The sequence below is a fragment of the Delphinus delphis genome, chromosome 1 (assembly GCF_949987515.2).
Source record: "Delphinus delphis chromosome 1, mDelDel1.2, whole genome shotgun sequence".
NCBI lineage: Eukaryota > Metazoa > Chordata > Mammalia > Artiodactyla > Delphinidae > Delphinus > Delphinus delphis.
Window position 1 is genome coordinate 110,507,204 of NC_082683.1, and position 16,978 is coordinate 110,524,181.

General features: G+C 45.2%; 1 protein-coding gene across 1 annotated transcript in view; it reads left to right on the forward strand.

Annotated features, from left to right (window-relative positions):
* Nucleotides 1-11,194: 11,194 nt before the first annotated feature.
* INTS3 (integrator complex subunit 3) overlaps nt 11,195-16,978 on the forward strand; it is a 39,271-nt gene continuing 33,487 nt past the window's right edge. The window contains exon 1 of the mRNA XM_060030228.1: nt 11,195-11,898. Coding sequence (XP_059886211.1) covers nt 11,749-11,898 — 150 coding nt within the window. The 5' untranslated portion in view covers nt 11,195-11,748. The remainder of the gene's footprint in view (nt 11,899-16,978) is intronic.

Genomic DNA, 16,978 nt, shown 5'->3' on the forward strand with positions numbered 1-16,978 from the left:
GACTGGAGGTCGGTGCGGGCTATGGAGAGCTTGGACGTCTGCCTTCGGGACAGGGCGCCCTGATACACAAATGGTGGTCTGGAGGTGAAGAAAGGATAATTCGTTCTCCCTTTGTCTAATGACCCTTCCTGATGTCCTGTGCTCTCTTCCCACCCTTTTTGGCCTCAGTCAGATTTGATTTATTGGGAGAAGGAGCTAACACAGTCAAGTCCTCAGCTGGGGATGAATAGCTCTGGGAGGGCCTAACAGAAGGGTGGTTGCCTTGGTAACCACAGCACACCCACCTTCCTGGTGGGCCCTGGTGGCCATGTTGACTCCCAAGCCCCCATTCCTCCTCGCAGGTAGTGGCAGTCCCAGAAGGGAGTAGAAATACTAGAGAACTGTGGGACCTAAGAAGTCAGATCAGGGACTTCCCTAGTGGCGCAGTGGTTAAGAATCCGCCTGCCAAGGCAGGGGACAGGGGTTCCAGCCCTAGTCCAGGAAGATCCCACATGCCGCGGAGCAACTAAGCCCGTGCGCCACAACTACTGAGCCTGCGCTCTAGAGCCCACAAGCCACAACTACTGAGCCCGCGTGCCACAACTACTGAGCCTGCGTGCCACAACTAATGAAGCCTGCGAACCTAAAGTCCATGCTCCACAACAAGAGAAGCCCGCGCACCGCAACAAAGAGTAGCCCCCCTCGCCGCAAGTAGAGAAAGCCCGCTCATGGCAACGAAGACCCAATGCAGCCAAATATAAATTAAAAAATAATAATTAAAAAAAAAAGATCAGGCTGGAGGCTGGGATATCTAGAGAGACTGGGGTTTGGGGAGGGGAGACTGTAAGAGATGAGGTGGGGAAGGTGGGGAAGGTGGGGAAGGAGGGGCGGGTAGCTGATTGACTGAGGAGCCCCAGTAAGACAATTGTAGGAAATTGCCGGTCAGATCCTTCCGGGGCAGCCTGGCTCCACTGCGGGCACTTGGAGGGGAGGGGGCTGAGGGAGTGGGCGTGAGGAGAGGCCCAAGGAGTCGATGACTTCAGCAGCTCAAGAACTTTCACTGGAACTGAGGAGATTTCCTTCCGGAGGAAGGCCCCCGAAGCCAGGAAGGACTGGGAAAGCCATTACTGAGGGGAGGTGTGGGGGGCTGGGGTGGGGGGCGGTGTTCTGAGGGTAGCAGTAGCGCCCCTCCTGCTAGCCAGGGAGACGGATTTGCGCCAGAACCTCCGCCCACGTGGGAGGGGCTGTCTAGCCTCGCTGAGTGTCCCAGGCTGTCCTGCGTAGGTCTGGGAGGGTGGGGGGCAACAGGGTTTCCCTGGAGTATGATAAGAATAATAACAACAGTAATCATTGGCATTCGATTGTGCCTTGCAGTTGACAAAGGCTTTCACATACATTATCTCATCAGCCCACATGACACCATTGGAAGGGAAGGGCAGGGAGTGCAGCTGAGGTAGGAGGGCCCAGCTGTGGTCCAGCTGTGGGTAGGAGGGCCCACTGTAGAGAGTGTGCAGAGGGAACCAGCCCTGTGCAAGGCTGGAACCCAGAAAAAAAAAAAAAAGCTGATAGAAGGAGACAAATATCCTCCCCCTACCCCCTCTTTTCTCTATATCAAAGAGCTTGGGTAATTTATTTATCATAACAGTACATTTAGTGATAATTTTTTTTTAATGATTTATACCTTTCAGGACAGATCCATGGAAAATTAGCAGTGGAGGCCGGTTTGGCATCCTGAAAGTCATTTTTTCATTAAATTGCAAGAGCTGTAAAAATACAAAAATAAGTAAATTAACCATAAAGAAAAACCCTAATGCTGTCCAGGGAGATTTAATCTCATTGAGCTGGAACACAAGAAAAATTCCAGGTGAGGTGTTTACCATCAAGATGCTGATGAATTTGGATACTGGTGAGGATGATGAGGCCATAGGAAGAGAGGAGGTGCAGGGGCAGGAACCCTGATAGTGCTAACTCCAGGTTTAGTGAGTGGGACCAGATAGGGAAAAAACCCATCCACCCAGTTCCCTATCACACATGTTGTACCAGTGAGTGGGTAGGTGGGCTGATTGCCCTTTAAGAACCTTTCCATAGCAAAGATTCCATAACCAAATACATCTGTTAATCACTGTGGTACCCCTTCTGGACTTGATACAGACATCCCACTGTTACTCTCTGCCTTTGGCTTTCAAATGTGGACTGCACATGGCATACCTTCACTGCTGATAATGTCCTATGATCAGGTTGGCTTATGTTTTCTCAGCCCACCAAACTCCCAGCAGGCCAGAACCAGGCCAAAATTCCACATCTCAGTATTCAGAACTGGAGTAATTTCAAACGTCTATCAAGTGAGAGGCAGTGTGATGCTGGGTAAGAGACTAACTCTGGATTCAAACCCAGCTCTGCCACCTGTAATCCATGTGGCTTTGGGCAAATTTCTCAACTTCTCTAAGCCTCAGTTTTCTGCTCTAACACGGGAATGGTCATAATAAGACCTACCCCACAGGGTTGCCTGGAGGATTATAAGAGGTTTTTCCTACTACATGCTTAGAACACTGAAGGGCAGGCAGTAAGAACTAGTTGTTTACTAGTGTTATTAAGAGTCTACATTATGCAAACCATTATGCTAGATGTAAGGAGTTCCTGATGTCCAGGGAACAGTTGGAAGCAAAATGCAGCACATGATTAGACCCCTCAATGAGAGGTAAGATCTAAAAATCTTAGAAGAAAAACTAGGGGTTATGCACTCCAACCGCTTATCCAGGGCTGAAATCCTTTTAAAAACATCTGTGTAACTTCCATGTTCTATTGGAAAACTTTCAGGGACTTGGAACTAAGACCATTCTATTTTTGAACAGCTGTAATTAGAATGTTCTTCCTGATATAAGAAGATGGAGATATTTCTATCATCAGAATTGCTTTTGAGGAAATCATCTTTGTTTATGGACAGGGAAGCATGCTCATTCTCCTTCAGCTGCCACCTAAGGAAGGCACATCTTGTTGGATGAAGGGTCCTTTGTTTTGTTTTTTTTAATTTATTTTTATTTATTTATCCTTGGCTGCATTGGGTCTTCGTTGCTGTGTGCGGGCTTTCTCTAGTTATGGCGAGCGGGGGCTGCTCAGCAGTTGTGGCACAGGGGCTCAGCTGCTCCACAGCATGTGGGATCTTCCGGGGCCAGGGCTCGAACCCGTGTCCCCCGCATTGGCAGGCAGATTCTTAACCACTGTGCCACCAGGGAAGTCCCGGGTCCTTTGTTTTGCTGAGCCTGGAGCTGAGTTTTTATATAAATTGTGAAGCTCAGGACGAGCTTGTCTGATAAATCCACTTGTGTGACAGTTGAAAGAAGAAGCAAGGGTAGAGGTATTCCAGTAGCTGAATTGAGACTTTGCAGACCACCTATAGCTAATAGAGATTTAAAAAAAAAAAAGACTAGTGTGATGGGAATTCCCTGGCCGTCCAGTGGTTAGGACTTGACTTCCCTGGTCGGTCGGAGAACTAGGATCCCACAAGCGCCACCAAAAAAACCCAAAAAACAAAAACTTGTGACTTTACTGTTTTCTAGAAATGACACACACTTCTATAAAGAGGTACAGAGAAGATTGTGCCTTGTCATATGAAAAAGCCATCATGGTTCAGTGGTTAAGAATCCGCCTGACAATTAAAATTCTGCCATTGAATAGTTATTGTTAACATTTGATGAACATCATTCCAATATGAATTAAAAATTGTTTGGGGGGCGTCCCTGGTGGCTCAGTGGTTGAGAGTCCGCCTGCCGGTGCAGGGGACACGGGTTCGTGCCCTGGTCCGGGAAGATCCCACATGCCACGGAGCGGCTGGGCCCGTGGACCATGGCCGCTGAGCCTGCGCATCCGGAGCCTGTGCTCTGCAACGGGAGAGGCCACAGCAGTGAGAGGCCCGCGTACCGCAAAAAAAAAAAAAAATTGTTTGATATTGGGTATTTAATACAAATTCCCTTTATGTTTATGGAAAGGCCAATCTGCCTCTTACTACCTCTTCCACTGGCCCTACCACTGCCATTCCTAGCTCTGTAAAGTCTCCTCTCTCTTCCAACAACAGCTAACCCCTCCACCGCCTCCCCGCATTTCCCCGACTCCCCCCCCCCCCCGCCCCATATTGGAGTCTTAGCCATATAACATCACTAGTTTCTTTAGAGATTTCTCTAAGATCTGACTGCAAACTCTGTACCATTCTGGGTGAGCTCCTGTGGGTTCACCTGGTTCGTCAACCTCCCTTTGACAGCCTGCCTCCCTGTCAGGAGCAGAATCATCCAGGTGCAGTCTGAGGAGTACAGAGATCAGGCAACTCTCACCTCCTTGCCTCTGTCACACAATGGGCTATTATGGAACTTGTGGTCACACATACCTCTCCCTTCCCCCACCTCCACAGTTTTTCTCACATTGCTGCTGTTAATCCAAGTCTCTCCCACCTTGTACTCTGTTAAATTTTAAAGTGAAAAATACCCATTTTACTAAAGATTTCATATAAGAGATGAAGAAGAGGAGGGTTATGTCACTAAGAGCACAGTGTTTCTACCTAAATACTCATTAGACAGGCTTACTGTCTCCTCAGAGTCCCTCTCCAGCTGGCCCCCAGCCAGGATGGATCCAGGTTTTGTGGGGCTTGAAGTTTATACAATCTGGTAGGTCCTCTTTGAGAAAGAGAGTATAGGGCTTCCCCGGTGGTGCAGTGGTTAAGAATCCGCCTGCCATGCAGGGGACACAGGTTCGAGCCCTGGCCCGGGAAAATCCCACATGCCGTGGAGCAGCTAAGCCCACGCACCACAGCTACTGAGCCTGTGCTCTAGAGCCCTTGAAGCCTGTGCGCCTAGAGCCCATACTCTGCAACAAAAGAAGCCCCTGTGCACCGCAATGAAGAGTAGCCCTGACTCACCTCAACTAGAGAAAGCCCGCGCGCAGCAACAAAGACCCAATGCAGCCAAAAAAAAAATCAATAAAATAAATAAATGAAAAATTAAAAAAAGAGAATACAAAATTAGGTATGAAATATTTAATTAGAATGTGAAGATAAATTACAACAAATTTAAAATTTTGAAAAGCTTCCAAACATACCAAAACCTAGAAAAATAACTATCTTTTTTTTCCATTATGCTTTATTACAAGATATTGAATATAGTTCCCTGTGCTATACAGTAGAACCTTGTTATTTATCTTTTTTTTTTTTTTCCGGTACGCGGAAAAAAAAGGCCACTGTTGTGGCCTCTCCCATTATGGAGTATAGGCTCCGGACGCGCAGGCTCAGCGGCCATGGCTCACTGGCCTAGCCGCTCCGCGGCATGTGGGATCTTCCTGGTCCGGGGCACGAACCCGTGTTCCCTGCATCGGCAGGCGGACTCTCAACCACTGCGCCACCAGGTAAGCCCTTTTTGTTTTTTTGACTGAAGCATAGTTGACTGACAATGTTGTGTTAGTTAAGGTGTGATTTCAGCAAAGTGATTCATGTATATATGAATATATATATAATATCTTTTATTCCTTTCTATATCCTTTCTATTGTTGATGGACTTTTGGATTATTTCTAGTTTTTTTTTAAAAAGACTATTTTTTAGAGTAGTTTTAGGTTCACAATTGTTTCTAGTTTTTTGCTGTAATAAATAATGCTACTGGCCACACCATTTGGCATGTGGAACTTCCCTGATCAGGGATCAAACACGCCCCCCACCCCCACCCCCGCAGTGGAAGCGGAGAGTCTTAACCACTGGACCACCAGGGAAGTCCTATGAACTTTCTTATACATGCCTTTTAGTGGACACATACACTAATTTCTCTTGGCTGTAAACTTAGAGTGGAACAATTATGTCCTGGGACAGGCAACTGTTTAACTTTGGTAGATACTGTTCAATGGTTTACTAAAGTAATTAGACTAATTTCCACACCATCCAGCAGTGTATGATAGTGCCAATCACTGGACATCCTCACCAACACTTGGTATTGTCAGTCTTTTCATTCTCGTAAGTGTTTTGTGGTATCTCATAAGTTTCTCTTTGAAATTTTAAAAAATTGAAGTAATTTTTAATTTACAGAACTGTTGCAAGAAGGGTACAAAGAACTTCTGTACACCCTTCAACTAGATTTACCCATTAACATTTTACCACATTTTCTTTATCATTCTCTTTTTCTCCCTTTCTATCTACCTATCTGTATACATCTATATATCTATAACATAAAGGGATAGGATTTTATATATATAAGTATAAATATACATATTAATATATTATTTTAGATACGTATAAATTATATACGACATTCTCTTACATAACCATTAGTTATTTGTCAAAATCAGGAAATGTACTTCTATCTAGTCTATAGCATGTTTTCAAATTTCCAATTGTTCCAATAATGTACATTATAGAAAACATTTTTTTTTTCAGTCCAAGATCCAGTCCAAGATCACACATTACATATAGTTGTCATGTCTCGGTATTTTTTAATCTAGAAGAGTCCTTCAGTGTTAGGTCTAAATGACCTTAACATTTTGGACAGGGCAGTTATGTTTTAGAATGTCTCTCAATTTGGGTTTCTCTGATTCTTGCTTAAATCATTATTACTATAATTTTTGTCAAATGGTGGTTTTTTTCATTGTAGTTTTTTAAAATTATTTTTTACTGTGGTAAAATACATGCAACACAAAATTTGCCATTTTAACCATTTTTAAGTGTGTAAGTCAGTGACATTAATTACATTCACAATGTTGTATAACCATCAACATTATTCCCAAAATGTATTCATCACCTCAAAAAGAAAGTCTATAACCACTAAACAATGATTTCCCATTCCCACCTCCCCTAACCCCTGGTAACCTCTAATCTACTTTCTATTTTTATGAATTTGTCTATTGTAGATGTTTCATATAACTGGAATCATGCAATAATTATCCTTTCCCGTCTGGATTACTTCACTTAACATATTGTTTTTAAGGTTCATCCATGTTGTAACATGCATTTGCTTTGTATTTCTCTTATTACTAATGATGTTGACCATCTTTGCATGTGCTTATTGGCCATTTGTATATCTTCTTTGGGCAAACATCTATTCAAGTCCTCTGCCCATTTTCTAATTGGGTGGTTTGTTTTTGAGTTTTAGGAGTTCTTTATATATTCTGGATATTAAACCCTCATATGACATGAAAATATTTTCTCCCTTTCTATGGGTTGTCTTTTAACTTTCTCGATAATATCCTTTGATGTACAAAAGTTTTAAATTTTAATGAAGCCCAGTTTATTTCTTTTTACTTTTTTTGTTCATGCTTTTGGTATTATATCTGAGAATCCATTGCCAAATTCAATGTCATAATGCTTTTTTTTTTCTTTTTTTGGTGGGGGGCGGTACGCGGGCCTCTCACTGTTGTGGCCTCTCCCGTTGCGGAGCACAGGCTCCGGACGAGCAGGCTCAGTGGCCATGGCTCATGGGCCCAGCCGCTCCGCGGCATGTGGGATCTTCCCGGACCGGGGCACGAATCCGTGTCCCCTGCATCGGCAGGAGGACTCTCAACCACTGCGCCACCAGGGAAGCCCTTCACTAATTTTTTAATATTAATTTCAGGAACTCACATTTATCCCTGTTTGTTTTAAATCCTTTCTATTGGGTTGGCCAAAAGGCTCATTCCATTTTTTTCCGTAAGATGGCTCTAGTAGCACTTAGTTGTCTTTAACTTCATTCGAAACGATTTTGTTAGATTGTATGTGACAGCTGTCATATCAGTCTGCATTTAAAAAAAGACTTATCAAAATTGGTGAATTTTTATGTAGCCATTTTAATATTGACGATGGAAGAACAAAAGCAACATTTTCGGCATATTATGCTTTATTATTTCAAGAAAGGTAGAAACGCAACTGAAATGCAAAAAATGTGTGCAGTATATGGAGAAGGTGCTGTGACTGATCGAACGTGTCAAAAGTGGTTTGCAAAGTTTCGTGCTGGAGATTCTCGCTGGACTATGCTCCACAATCGGGTAGACCAGTTGAAGTTGATAGCGATCAGATCGAGACATTAATTGACAACAGTCAACGTTATACCACGCGGGAGATAGCCAACATACTCAAAATATCCAAGTCAAGCCTTGAAAATCATTTGCACCATCTTGGTTATATTCATCACTTTGATGTTTGGGTCAACATAAGTTAAGCAAAAAAAACCTTCTTGACCATATTTCCGCATGCGATTTTCTACTTAAACGTAACGAAAACGTTCCGTTTTTAAAACAAATTGTGACGGGCGATGAAAAGTGGATACTGTACAAGAATGTGAAACAGAAAAGATCGTGGGGCAAGTGAAAGGAACCACCACCAACCACACCAAAGGCTGGTCTTCATCCAAAGAAGGTGATGGTGTGTATATGGTGGGATTGGAAGGGAATCCTCCATTATGAGCTCCTTCTGGAAGATCAAACGATTAATTCCAACAAGTACTGCTCCCAATTAGACCAACTGAAAGCAGGACTCGACAAAAAGTGTCCGGAATTAGCCAACAGAAAACGCATACTCTTCCATCAGGATAACACAAGACCGCATGTTTCTTTGATGACCAGGCAAAAACTGTTACAGCTTGGCTGGGAAGTTCTGATTCATCCACCATATTCACCAGGCATTGCACCTTCAGATTTTCATTTATTTCAGTCTTTACAAAATTCTCTTAGTGGAAAAAATTTCAATTCCCTGGAAGACTGTAAAAGGCACTTGGAACAGTTCTTTGCTCAAAAAGATAAAAAGTTTTGGGAAGATGGAATTATGAAGCTGCCTGAAAAATGGCAGAAGTTAGTGGAACAAAACGGTGAATACATTGTTCAATAAAGTTCTTGATGAAAAATTAAAAATGTGTCTTTTATTTTTACTTAAAAACCAAAAGCACTTTTTGGCTTTTAACCCAATAGTATAAGGCCTAGGCATGTAAATAAGCACATTTTTCATTATTAAATATCTTCTTGTTCAGTTCATTCCCTAATCTCATTAACAACCTTTTCAGTGCAATCTGGCAATCCAGTCTATTAGCTAGTAGTCTCAGCTTTATGTTTTTCTGTATATTTTATAAGCATGCCTTTTTAGTCTTTACCCAGATCCTTTCTTTAATTCATCATTCTGTCTGAGGTAGGGAGAAATCCTCCATTATCACAACCCAAAAGCCTCTCAGGATTATTAGGCATTGGGTTGTTTTTCTCCCTGATGGAGGAACTTTCTGCAGCACTGTGAGTCTTTTTATTTTTTCTTGATTCTAGGGCCTTATTATTTGATTCTTATTAATGATAACTATAGTTTCCGCTGCCTCCAAAAAAAAACTTTCTATTTGTAATCTCAATTACCTTCAACACAGGGTAGATTTTGACAAATGGAAGGTCTTTTGTTCTAGAAATCAACTAGGTGGGGGCAGGATCAGGGAAGAGCTCAATTTCTTCAGAGGAGAGGAGGAGAATATTTTGAGGTTGTTAAATAGAATAAAGTAGATTTCCATGTTTTGATTTTGGGGGAAAAATTGCCAGGATATAAATGTTAATTGAGCAAGAAGCAAGAAATTGTAAAACATGATTTTATTTTTGCTAAAAACCAAATGAAAACAACCAAAGAAATAAACTGTGGATATGTGTTTATGCATGTTTGAAAAAGTAGGGAAAGATATACAACAAATTAGTGACACTGATGACTCAAGAGAAGTAAGACTGGAGGGGTGAAAAGGAAAAAAGAAGGTTCACTTCAACTTTAATATTTGAATTGTTATGAGTTTTTATTATTGGCATTGTTTTTTTTTAAATGATAGGAATTTAAGGTCTTGGGAGACTATATTGATTAGGTAGGGATGAGTCAGATAGGTTTACTAAGGATTTGGGAAATTTAGAAAGTGCCTGAGAGGGTAGTTTAGTAAGATTAGAGAAGTGGCAGAATGTTGAATGGATTAGAATCCATTGTAACCCCTAAAGATATACCATATATATATATATATACATATATAGGCTAGAGAGGAAGAAATTCCAGAGATATTTTTTTTTTTTTTTAATTTTTGGCTGTGTTAGGTCTCTGTTGCTGCGTGTGGTCTTTATCTAGTTGCGTGGAGCGGGGGCTACTCTTCATTGAGGTGCGCGGGCTTATTGCGGTGGCTTCTCTTGTTGCAGAGCACGGGCTGTAGGCATGCGGGCTCCAGTACTTGTGGCACGCAGGATCAGTAGTTGTGGCTTGTGGGCTCTAGAGCGCAGGCTGGGTAGTTTTGGTGCACTGAGCTGCTCCGCGGGATGTGGGGTCTTCCCAGACCAGGGCTCCAACCCGTGTTCCCTGCATTGGCAGACAGATTCTTAACCACTGCACCACCAGGGAAGCCACCAGTGACATTTCTAAGAAAAAAAATCAAACAGCCTTTAGTGACTGAATACGGGAGGAAAATAATGAATGTCAAAAACAAGCTTCCACACTGGGCTTCTGGGAGCAAATGCTGACACGATCACAGATAAGGCAGGAGGACAATATAGGGCTTCCAGAAGCCTTTCTAATAATGAATCCATGCACGATTCTAATGAATCAGTGCACGATTCTAGTACACAGGTGGGTCCATGAACTTTTTTTTTTTTTTTTTTTTGGCAACGTCCGGCTGATAAGTGTATTTGCATGAACGCATACACTGGCTTGTGTGACGTACTCTTAGCTCCGGGAGCTGGCTGCACACCATCCGATGACACTTGCTCTGGGACTGCTTAAGGGTTAGGGCTCCACTTCCTACGAATTGATACTGAATGCACTATCAATTCGTAGCTAGTCTTCGGGTTTCCCAAAGCTACCTAGAAACAGCGCCGGGCTCCCGTACCCACCCGAGCTTCCGAATAAGGGAGGAAAAGAGGGCGGAGGCCAGTGCCGCGCACGCGCTTTAATACACGCAGGCGCAGCCTCGCTCCTTCCTGATAATCTCTCACAGCCGCCCCACCTCCGGGAAGTGGTTCCGTCCCGCCCCCCGAGTGCAAAGGAGGGATGCTATTGGGCACACCGGTTGTCCATCAGGCCGGTCTCTCTTCTGCTCAATACCATTGGCAGCCCGGGAAAAGGCCAGCGGGCCGCCGTCGGCCTACCCCTTCGAGACTCAGCGTCACCGCGGAAGCCGCTATTGGCGGAGGCCAGGGACCGCGACTGCTCACTTCCGGCGCGGGCCTCCACGATTCCTCCCCCTCCCCCGCCGTCGCCCTCGGTCTTCCCACCCCCCGCCCTTCCACCATGGCCGCGTCTGTGTGGTGTAGGGAGAAGCTGGTCCTCCTATAGCGCTTACTGCCTCACCCTCACTCCTGGGGGCCGGAACCAAAGGAACCTCGCTCCCCAACCCTTGGGGCACCAGCCAGGAAGGTTTCCTACCCCATGCTTCAGGGGCAGGACTCCTCTTTCCCCCACCTCCTGAGGCAGAAACTTAGGGTTTTCGCTGCTTCTCTTAGGGTCAGAAGCCAGAAAGGGCTCCTCTTCCACTTCTTCAGGACAGAAGCCTCTCCTACCCTTCCTGTAGGGGTGCAGACCCTTACCCCAGCATACTTAAGAGCTAACGGTGTTTCCTCAGCACTGCCACTCCAGAGGCAGGACCTGGAGGCCCGTCTGCCTTGCCTTCTGCACGGGAGCGGCCCTTCGGAGAGGAGGGAGGAGTGGAGAGGCCAGGGAACCTTTCCTTCCCCTCCCCCACTTGTCCCTCTTTCCCCCCAGTCCCTGGCAATCCCCAATTCCCCCTTTCTAGGACTTCCCATCCATCCACTCCCTGGCCTTTTCCCGTCTCCCGGCTGCAGCCATGGAGTTACAGAAGGGAAAGGGGGCGGCAGCAGCAGCAGCAGCTGCTTCGGGAGCAGCGGGAGGTGGAGGAGGAGCGGGAGCAGGAGCCCCAGGAGGGGGGAGGCTGCTACTTGCAACCAGTTTGGATGCCAAGGATGAGTTAGAGGAGGTAGGTGTGGGGGGGTGGGGAAGGGAGTTAAGAAATGGGGTTGAGGAGGGAAACTGGAGCGAATACGGGGTGGGGGTGGGGGAGGAGGCCTTCACGTGTTTTCTAAGACAGCACAAACACTGCTACAGACTTCCTGCTTGTGAAGGAGGAAGTGTGGGCCAACTTCCTGGACAGGTCGAAACAGCAGCTACTAGTGTGAAAATGGTGGGGGGGTGTTGATGAGGAAGGGATACAGCATCCAGATCAACTGAATTTGTCTTTGACATTCCTTTCCCATTACAGGCCACAGCTATTATTAATATTTACCCTGTTTCATCTTAGGTCATACATTGAGTTGAGATGTAACGTATGTATGTGTAGGTGTCTGGGGGGCTGATAGGAGCTTGCAGTAGACCGTGGACCCTTCCCGTTAGATAGTATTGACTTCATGTAGACACCATCAATTGCCGGTGATGTTAACTGGGCATTGAGAATGAGTGAGGACTTAAGGAAAAGTGAGTTGTGTTTTGTTAGGTAGTGGGGTGAGGTGCGGGGTGAATGGGACCTAGGGGACTCTCCTTCAGAACCAGATAGCACACACACAAAGGAGAGAACACATAGATGCTGAGAAAGAGGGTAGGATGAGGCGATGCAGTGGGCCTGAATGGGGATTTTAGACTACTGAGTAATTGACCCGACCCTCCCCGACTTGTTCCTCTTGCCCTGTCCCTGACAATCCAGAGTTGATCATTTATCCCTTTCCACTGCTATACATGAAAAGACATACTTAGGAATATGAGACCCAGAAGTGGGACATGATTGCTGGACTGTTTGTAAGACCTAATGCATTCAACTTAGTGGTTATCCAGGGACAGGATGAGTAAATTATTAGGCTCTGGCTCTTCACTGGCCATTTCCCTGCTTCTGACTTTGTCTCTGCTCTGTATCAGATGTTAGAGGGTGGTCAAGCAGATAGGTGCAGTTCATAGTTTAAATTTGAAAAAAATGTTGGTGCAGATACAAGATGGTGGAACATACATGCAAAAAAGCTTTGTGAATCAAGGAGCGGCTGGATAGCAGCTTTGTGAATTATCCATCGCAAGTGTCTGTTCACAGACCGGCTGGCTTCCCATCATGCTTCTCCCCCATAATTCTGTGTGCATTTAGATGAATCAAAGTTTGTTTTCTGCTGTTGTTTTTATCAGCTAAGGTAGATATAATTAGGAACATAAACAATACTTCTAAAAGTAATGTATTCCCAAAATAAATACAAGTGACTTTGCCAGGATTGCCTGGTAATTTAAATTATCTGCGTTTTTAGAAATGGCCACTGTCACTGTCAAAGTATTTATTGAGCCCTGTGTTCTATCTAGCACTGAAACTCTAGAATTGTAGCAAGAAAGTCATTGACTACCTTTGATCCCTACACCAGTTGGGTAGAGGGGAAGAGACCCCAAGGGTGGTGAAACGGTTTATTCCCCACCCTGATTGCTGGAAAGGTAGTCCTGCTCTAATTTGTACCATAGCATCCTGTTCTTCTGAGTAGTGATACGTTTGCTAGTAAGCGAAATGATATGGCAGAAGGGGACCACAAAAGAGAGGAAGCATTTATTTTCTTGCTTTTTTGGACTGTCTTGAGAGTGAACTTTTAAACTGTTTCCAGAGAGAAGGGGGAGGGAGGGTCTCCTTTTTTTTTCTGATATCCTTTGTGGTGTAGATGTTTCCCAGAATGTGTCGGCCTCCCCTCTTTCCTTCTTTGCCCTTTGTTCTTTGCATTTGAATTTTCCAACAAGTCTTGCCACTGCTTTTAACCCCATGTATTTGGTTCCCACTAGACCAGAGTGTCTCTAAGGTCAAGACTTACTGGTTTCTTCCTCTGGGTCTCCGCACAGATCTCTGCACACGGAAGTTATCAAAACCTGGTGTTGACTGATCTCAGCTTGTTCTGGCTTGGTTATTTTCCAGCATAGGCCCACCTATTGCCCAGGAATACAGAGGCAGTAGCTTCCTGACCAGATATATACTTACTCTGTGCTGAGTCTGATAGGAAAATAGAATGAGGAAGACCCAAGGCCTGCCTTCCAGAGCTTATCATCTGAAGACTGAGTTAATACGCTCACAAGAAAGGTAAAAACAAAAACCCAGCGAGGGTAGTGAAGAGACTGGAGTCATTACAGCTGGGAGTGATGAGAAAGCCCCTTAGAGGCCTGGAGAATGAAGCACTGGTGAAGAGCATCCCAGGCAGGGACTGTGGCTTTTCTACCCAAGGGAGCATTTGTTGTATCCTTTCTTCTCTTTGGCCCTGTTCTTCTCTTTGAATGGGGAATTCTTGCCCACCCCCATCCAGATTTGAGGAATGAGATGAAAATAGTGCCAAAGATTGGAGGGGTTTAAAACATGTAGCTCCTAGTTTCACAAGGCTTCAAAGCTCCCGGTCACTCCTCTGTGGAGAAGGACCCTGTCCACTTTGAAATCAGGCTAAAAGCAGAAGCTGTGGCCCAAACAAGTTAGAACTTCCTCTTAAGCTATGGACAAGTCTCAGGGTTGAATCTGGTTAGAGGTATGTCCCTTCCAGGTTTTCTCCAAGGAGTAATTCACGTCCAGTCTGTGAAGATTCTCCAGGGAATGGGCTTTGAGTCATCTCTAATTTTTTTCCCCTTAAATCCTAATTTCACATAAAAGTGACTCTTGGTTGTAGAATACTTGGAACCCAGTTCGTTCAGTAGTTCTTTACTAATGTGGGTCCTTGGGGATTTTGTAGGTCAGATCATATCTTCTTTTCCTTAAGCCTTTGGATTTTAGTCCCTCAAGGCCACTGACTTCCCGTAGAGGGGCAGTATTTAATATACAGGTTTTTTTTAATTAATTATTTTTAGCTGCGTTGGTCTTCGTTGCTGCGTGCAGGCTTTCTCTAGTTGCGGCGAGCGGGGGCTACTCTTCGTTGCAGTGCGCGGGCTTCTCATTGCAGTGGCTTCTCTTGTTGTGGAGCACAGGCTCTAGGCGTGCGGGCTTCAGTAGTTGTGGCTTGCCGGCTCTAGAGCGCAGGCTCAGTAGTTGTGGCGCACGGGCTCAGTTGCTCCGCGGCACGTGGGATCTTCCTAGACCAGGGCTCAAACCCGTGTCCCCTGCATTGGTAGGCAGATTTTTTTTTTTGGAAGATGTTGGGGGTAGGAGTTTATTAATTAATTTATTTATTTTTGCTGTGTTGGGTCTTCGTTTCTGTGCGAGGGCTTTCTCTAGTTGTGGCAAGCAGGGGCCACTCTTCATCGCGGTGCGCGGGCCTCTCACTATCACGGCCTCTCTTGTTGCGGAGCACAGACTCCAGATGCGCAGGCTCAGCAGTTGTGGCTCACGAGCGTAGCTGCTCCGCGGCATGTGGGATCTTCCCAGACCAGGGCTTGAACCCGTGTCCCCTGCATTAGCAGGCAGATTCTTAACCACTGAGCCACCAGGGAAGCCCAATATACAGTTTTTAACAAAGTGTATGTTCACCTGGCCGAGGGAGGGGAAACTGAGAGGTTAGCAATCCTCAGACTTCAGTCTCCAGCTTCAGGTGTATACTTGCAAACTAGAAGACCTCCCCGCTTTCTACCCCCACTCCATCTACTGCGCTGTCATGGAAACCATGGTCAGGTAATTTTAGTACTAGAAAAATTATTTTAGAAGCTCCTAGAGATGGTAAATATTTACTCAGCTCTGAGGTGCCGTTGTGAAGGGCTTACTCTGAACAGAGTCATTCTGCCAGCAGTTGTTGGCAGGTGCGTGTGTGATTCCATCTTTACAAAGGGCCTCTGGAGACTGGGGGGGAGAGGGGTACTGCTGGTTGATTGTAGGGATCTGGCTTCCTGCAGCCCTCTTTGAGGGGATGTGGTCCTTCAATCATTCTGAATGATTTGTAATTAGTTCTCCCATCTCTGTTTGGGAAAGTAGTTTCTGTAGTTCAGGAAGAGCAGCATCTTTTATATACTTCTACTGCCTAGGAAGGACTGACCCTCACATTTCTTTCCTCATTGCTTTTATCCACGCCTCCAAATTCTGGACTCTCCCACTTTCTACATCCTTAGCTGGGCCTCACTGTTCCAAGAGGCCACTTTTATTTCTTGACCGGGCAGTGACACATAGAGTTGACTCAGGCCTCTGAGTGGAGCTTAGAATATTGAGGAGGGGCCTAGAGAAACCTGGTTTAGTCCAAGGTCTCTGTGTTACATCACAGCTAGAAACTAGGCCAGCCCATAGGGCTGTGTATCCAGCTTTGTGTGAGGACCTTGGTGCAGGGTCCATCCATCAGGCCTCCTCCCCTCTCCTGTTACTCTTCTCTCATAGAAGGCAAAAGTAGGAGAGGAAGCTTTGCAGCCTGGTCAGGGACTTACCCACGTCCTGTAGTAGGAGGGCTCAGTTTTCAGGGATCTTTGAGGGCATGCCATTAGAAGTAGTGGCAGGGGGCGTTGGGGGGCTGTCTGGTCCTCATGGACTTAGTTGTGTGATCGCTGAGCTTTTTCACAGATGGAATAGAGTCTAATTCAACTGAGGCTACCTGCTAGGTGCTTTCATGTATGTTATCTTGTTTAATCCTCAGAGCAACCTTGTGATATAGGCTTTGTCTCTATTTTTCAGGTAAGAAAACCAGGGTATTATAAGTAAAGGATTAAATAAGTCTCGGTAAGTTAGGTAACTCACCTAAGATTAGCCTAAGGCTTGCCAGTGGTGGAGGGAACCTCTCTTCCTTGTTTGTCAGTTGGCTCCTCAGCCAGCTGCTCTTTTGACTTCCCTCGCACCTCTGTTGATTCCACAGAGATTTCTTCCTTTTGGTAGGAAGTAATATCTAGGGTTTTAGGATGCTGTGCTGCTGCTTGCTCACCGTCTTCCTCCACTCTGAAACTGTTTGCTAACCCAGGCCAGATAAGCAAGGCCTCCCAGAGCTCCCAGCAAGAACACCCTGGATTTAGCAACTGGAGGAACTGGTCCTCCAGTCATTGATAACTATCTTAGGAGGAGAGGGATAAGATTTAAAAAGAGAAAATACAACCTGAGGTTTTTTTCCTCCCTCCCCCTATCATATAGGAGCTGGGCTAGGTAATGATGGATCTCAGAGTTTGTGGGA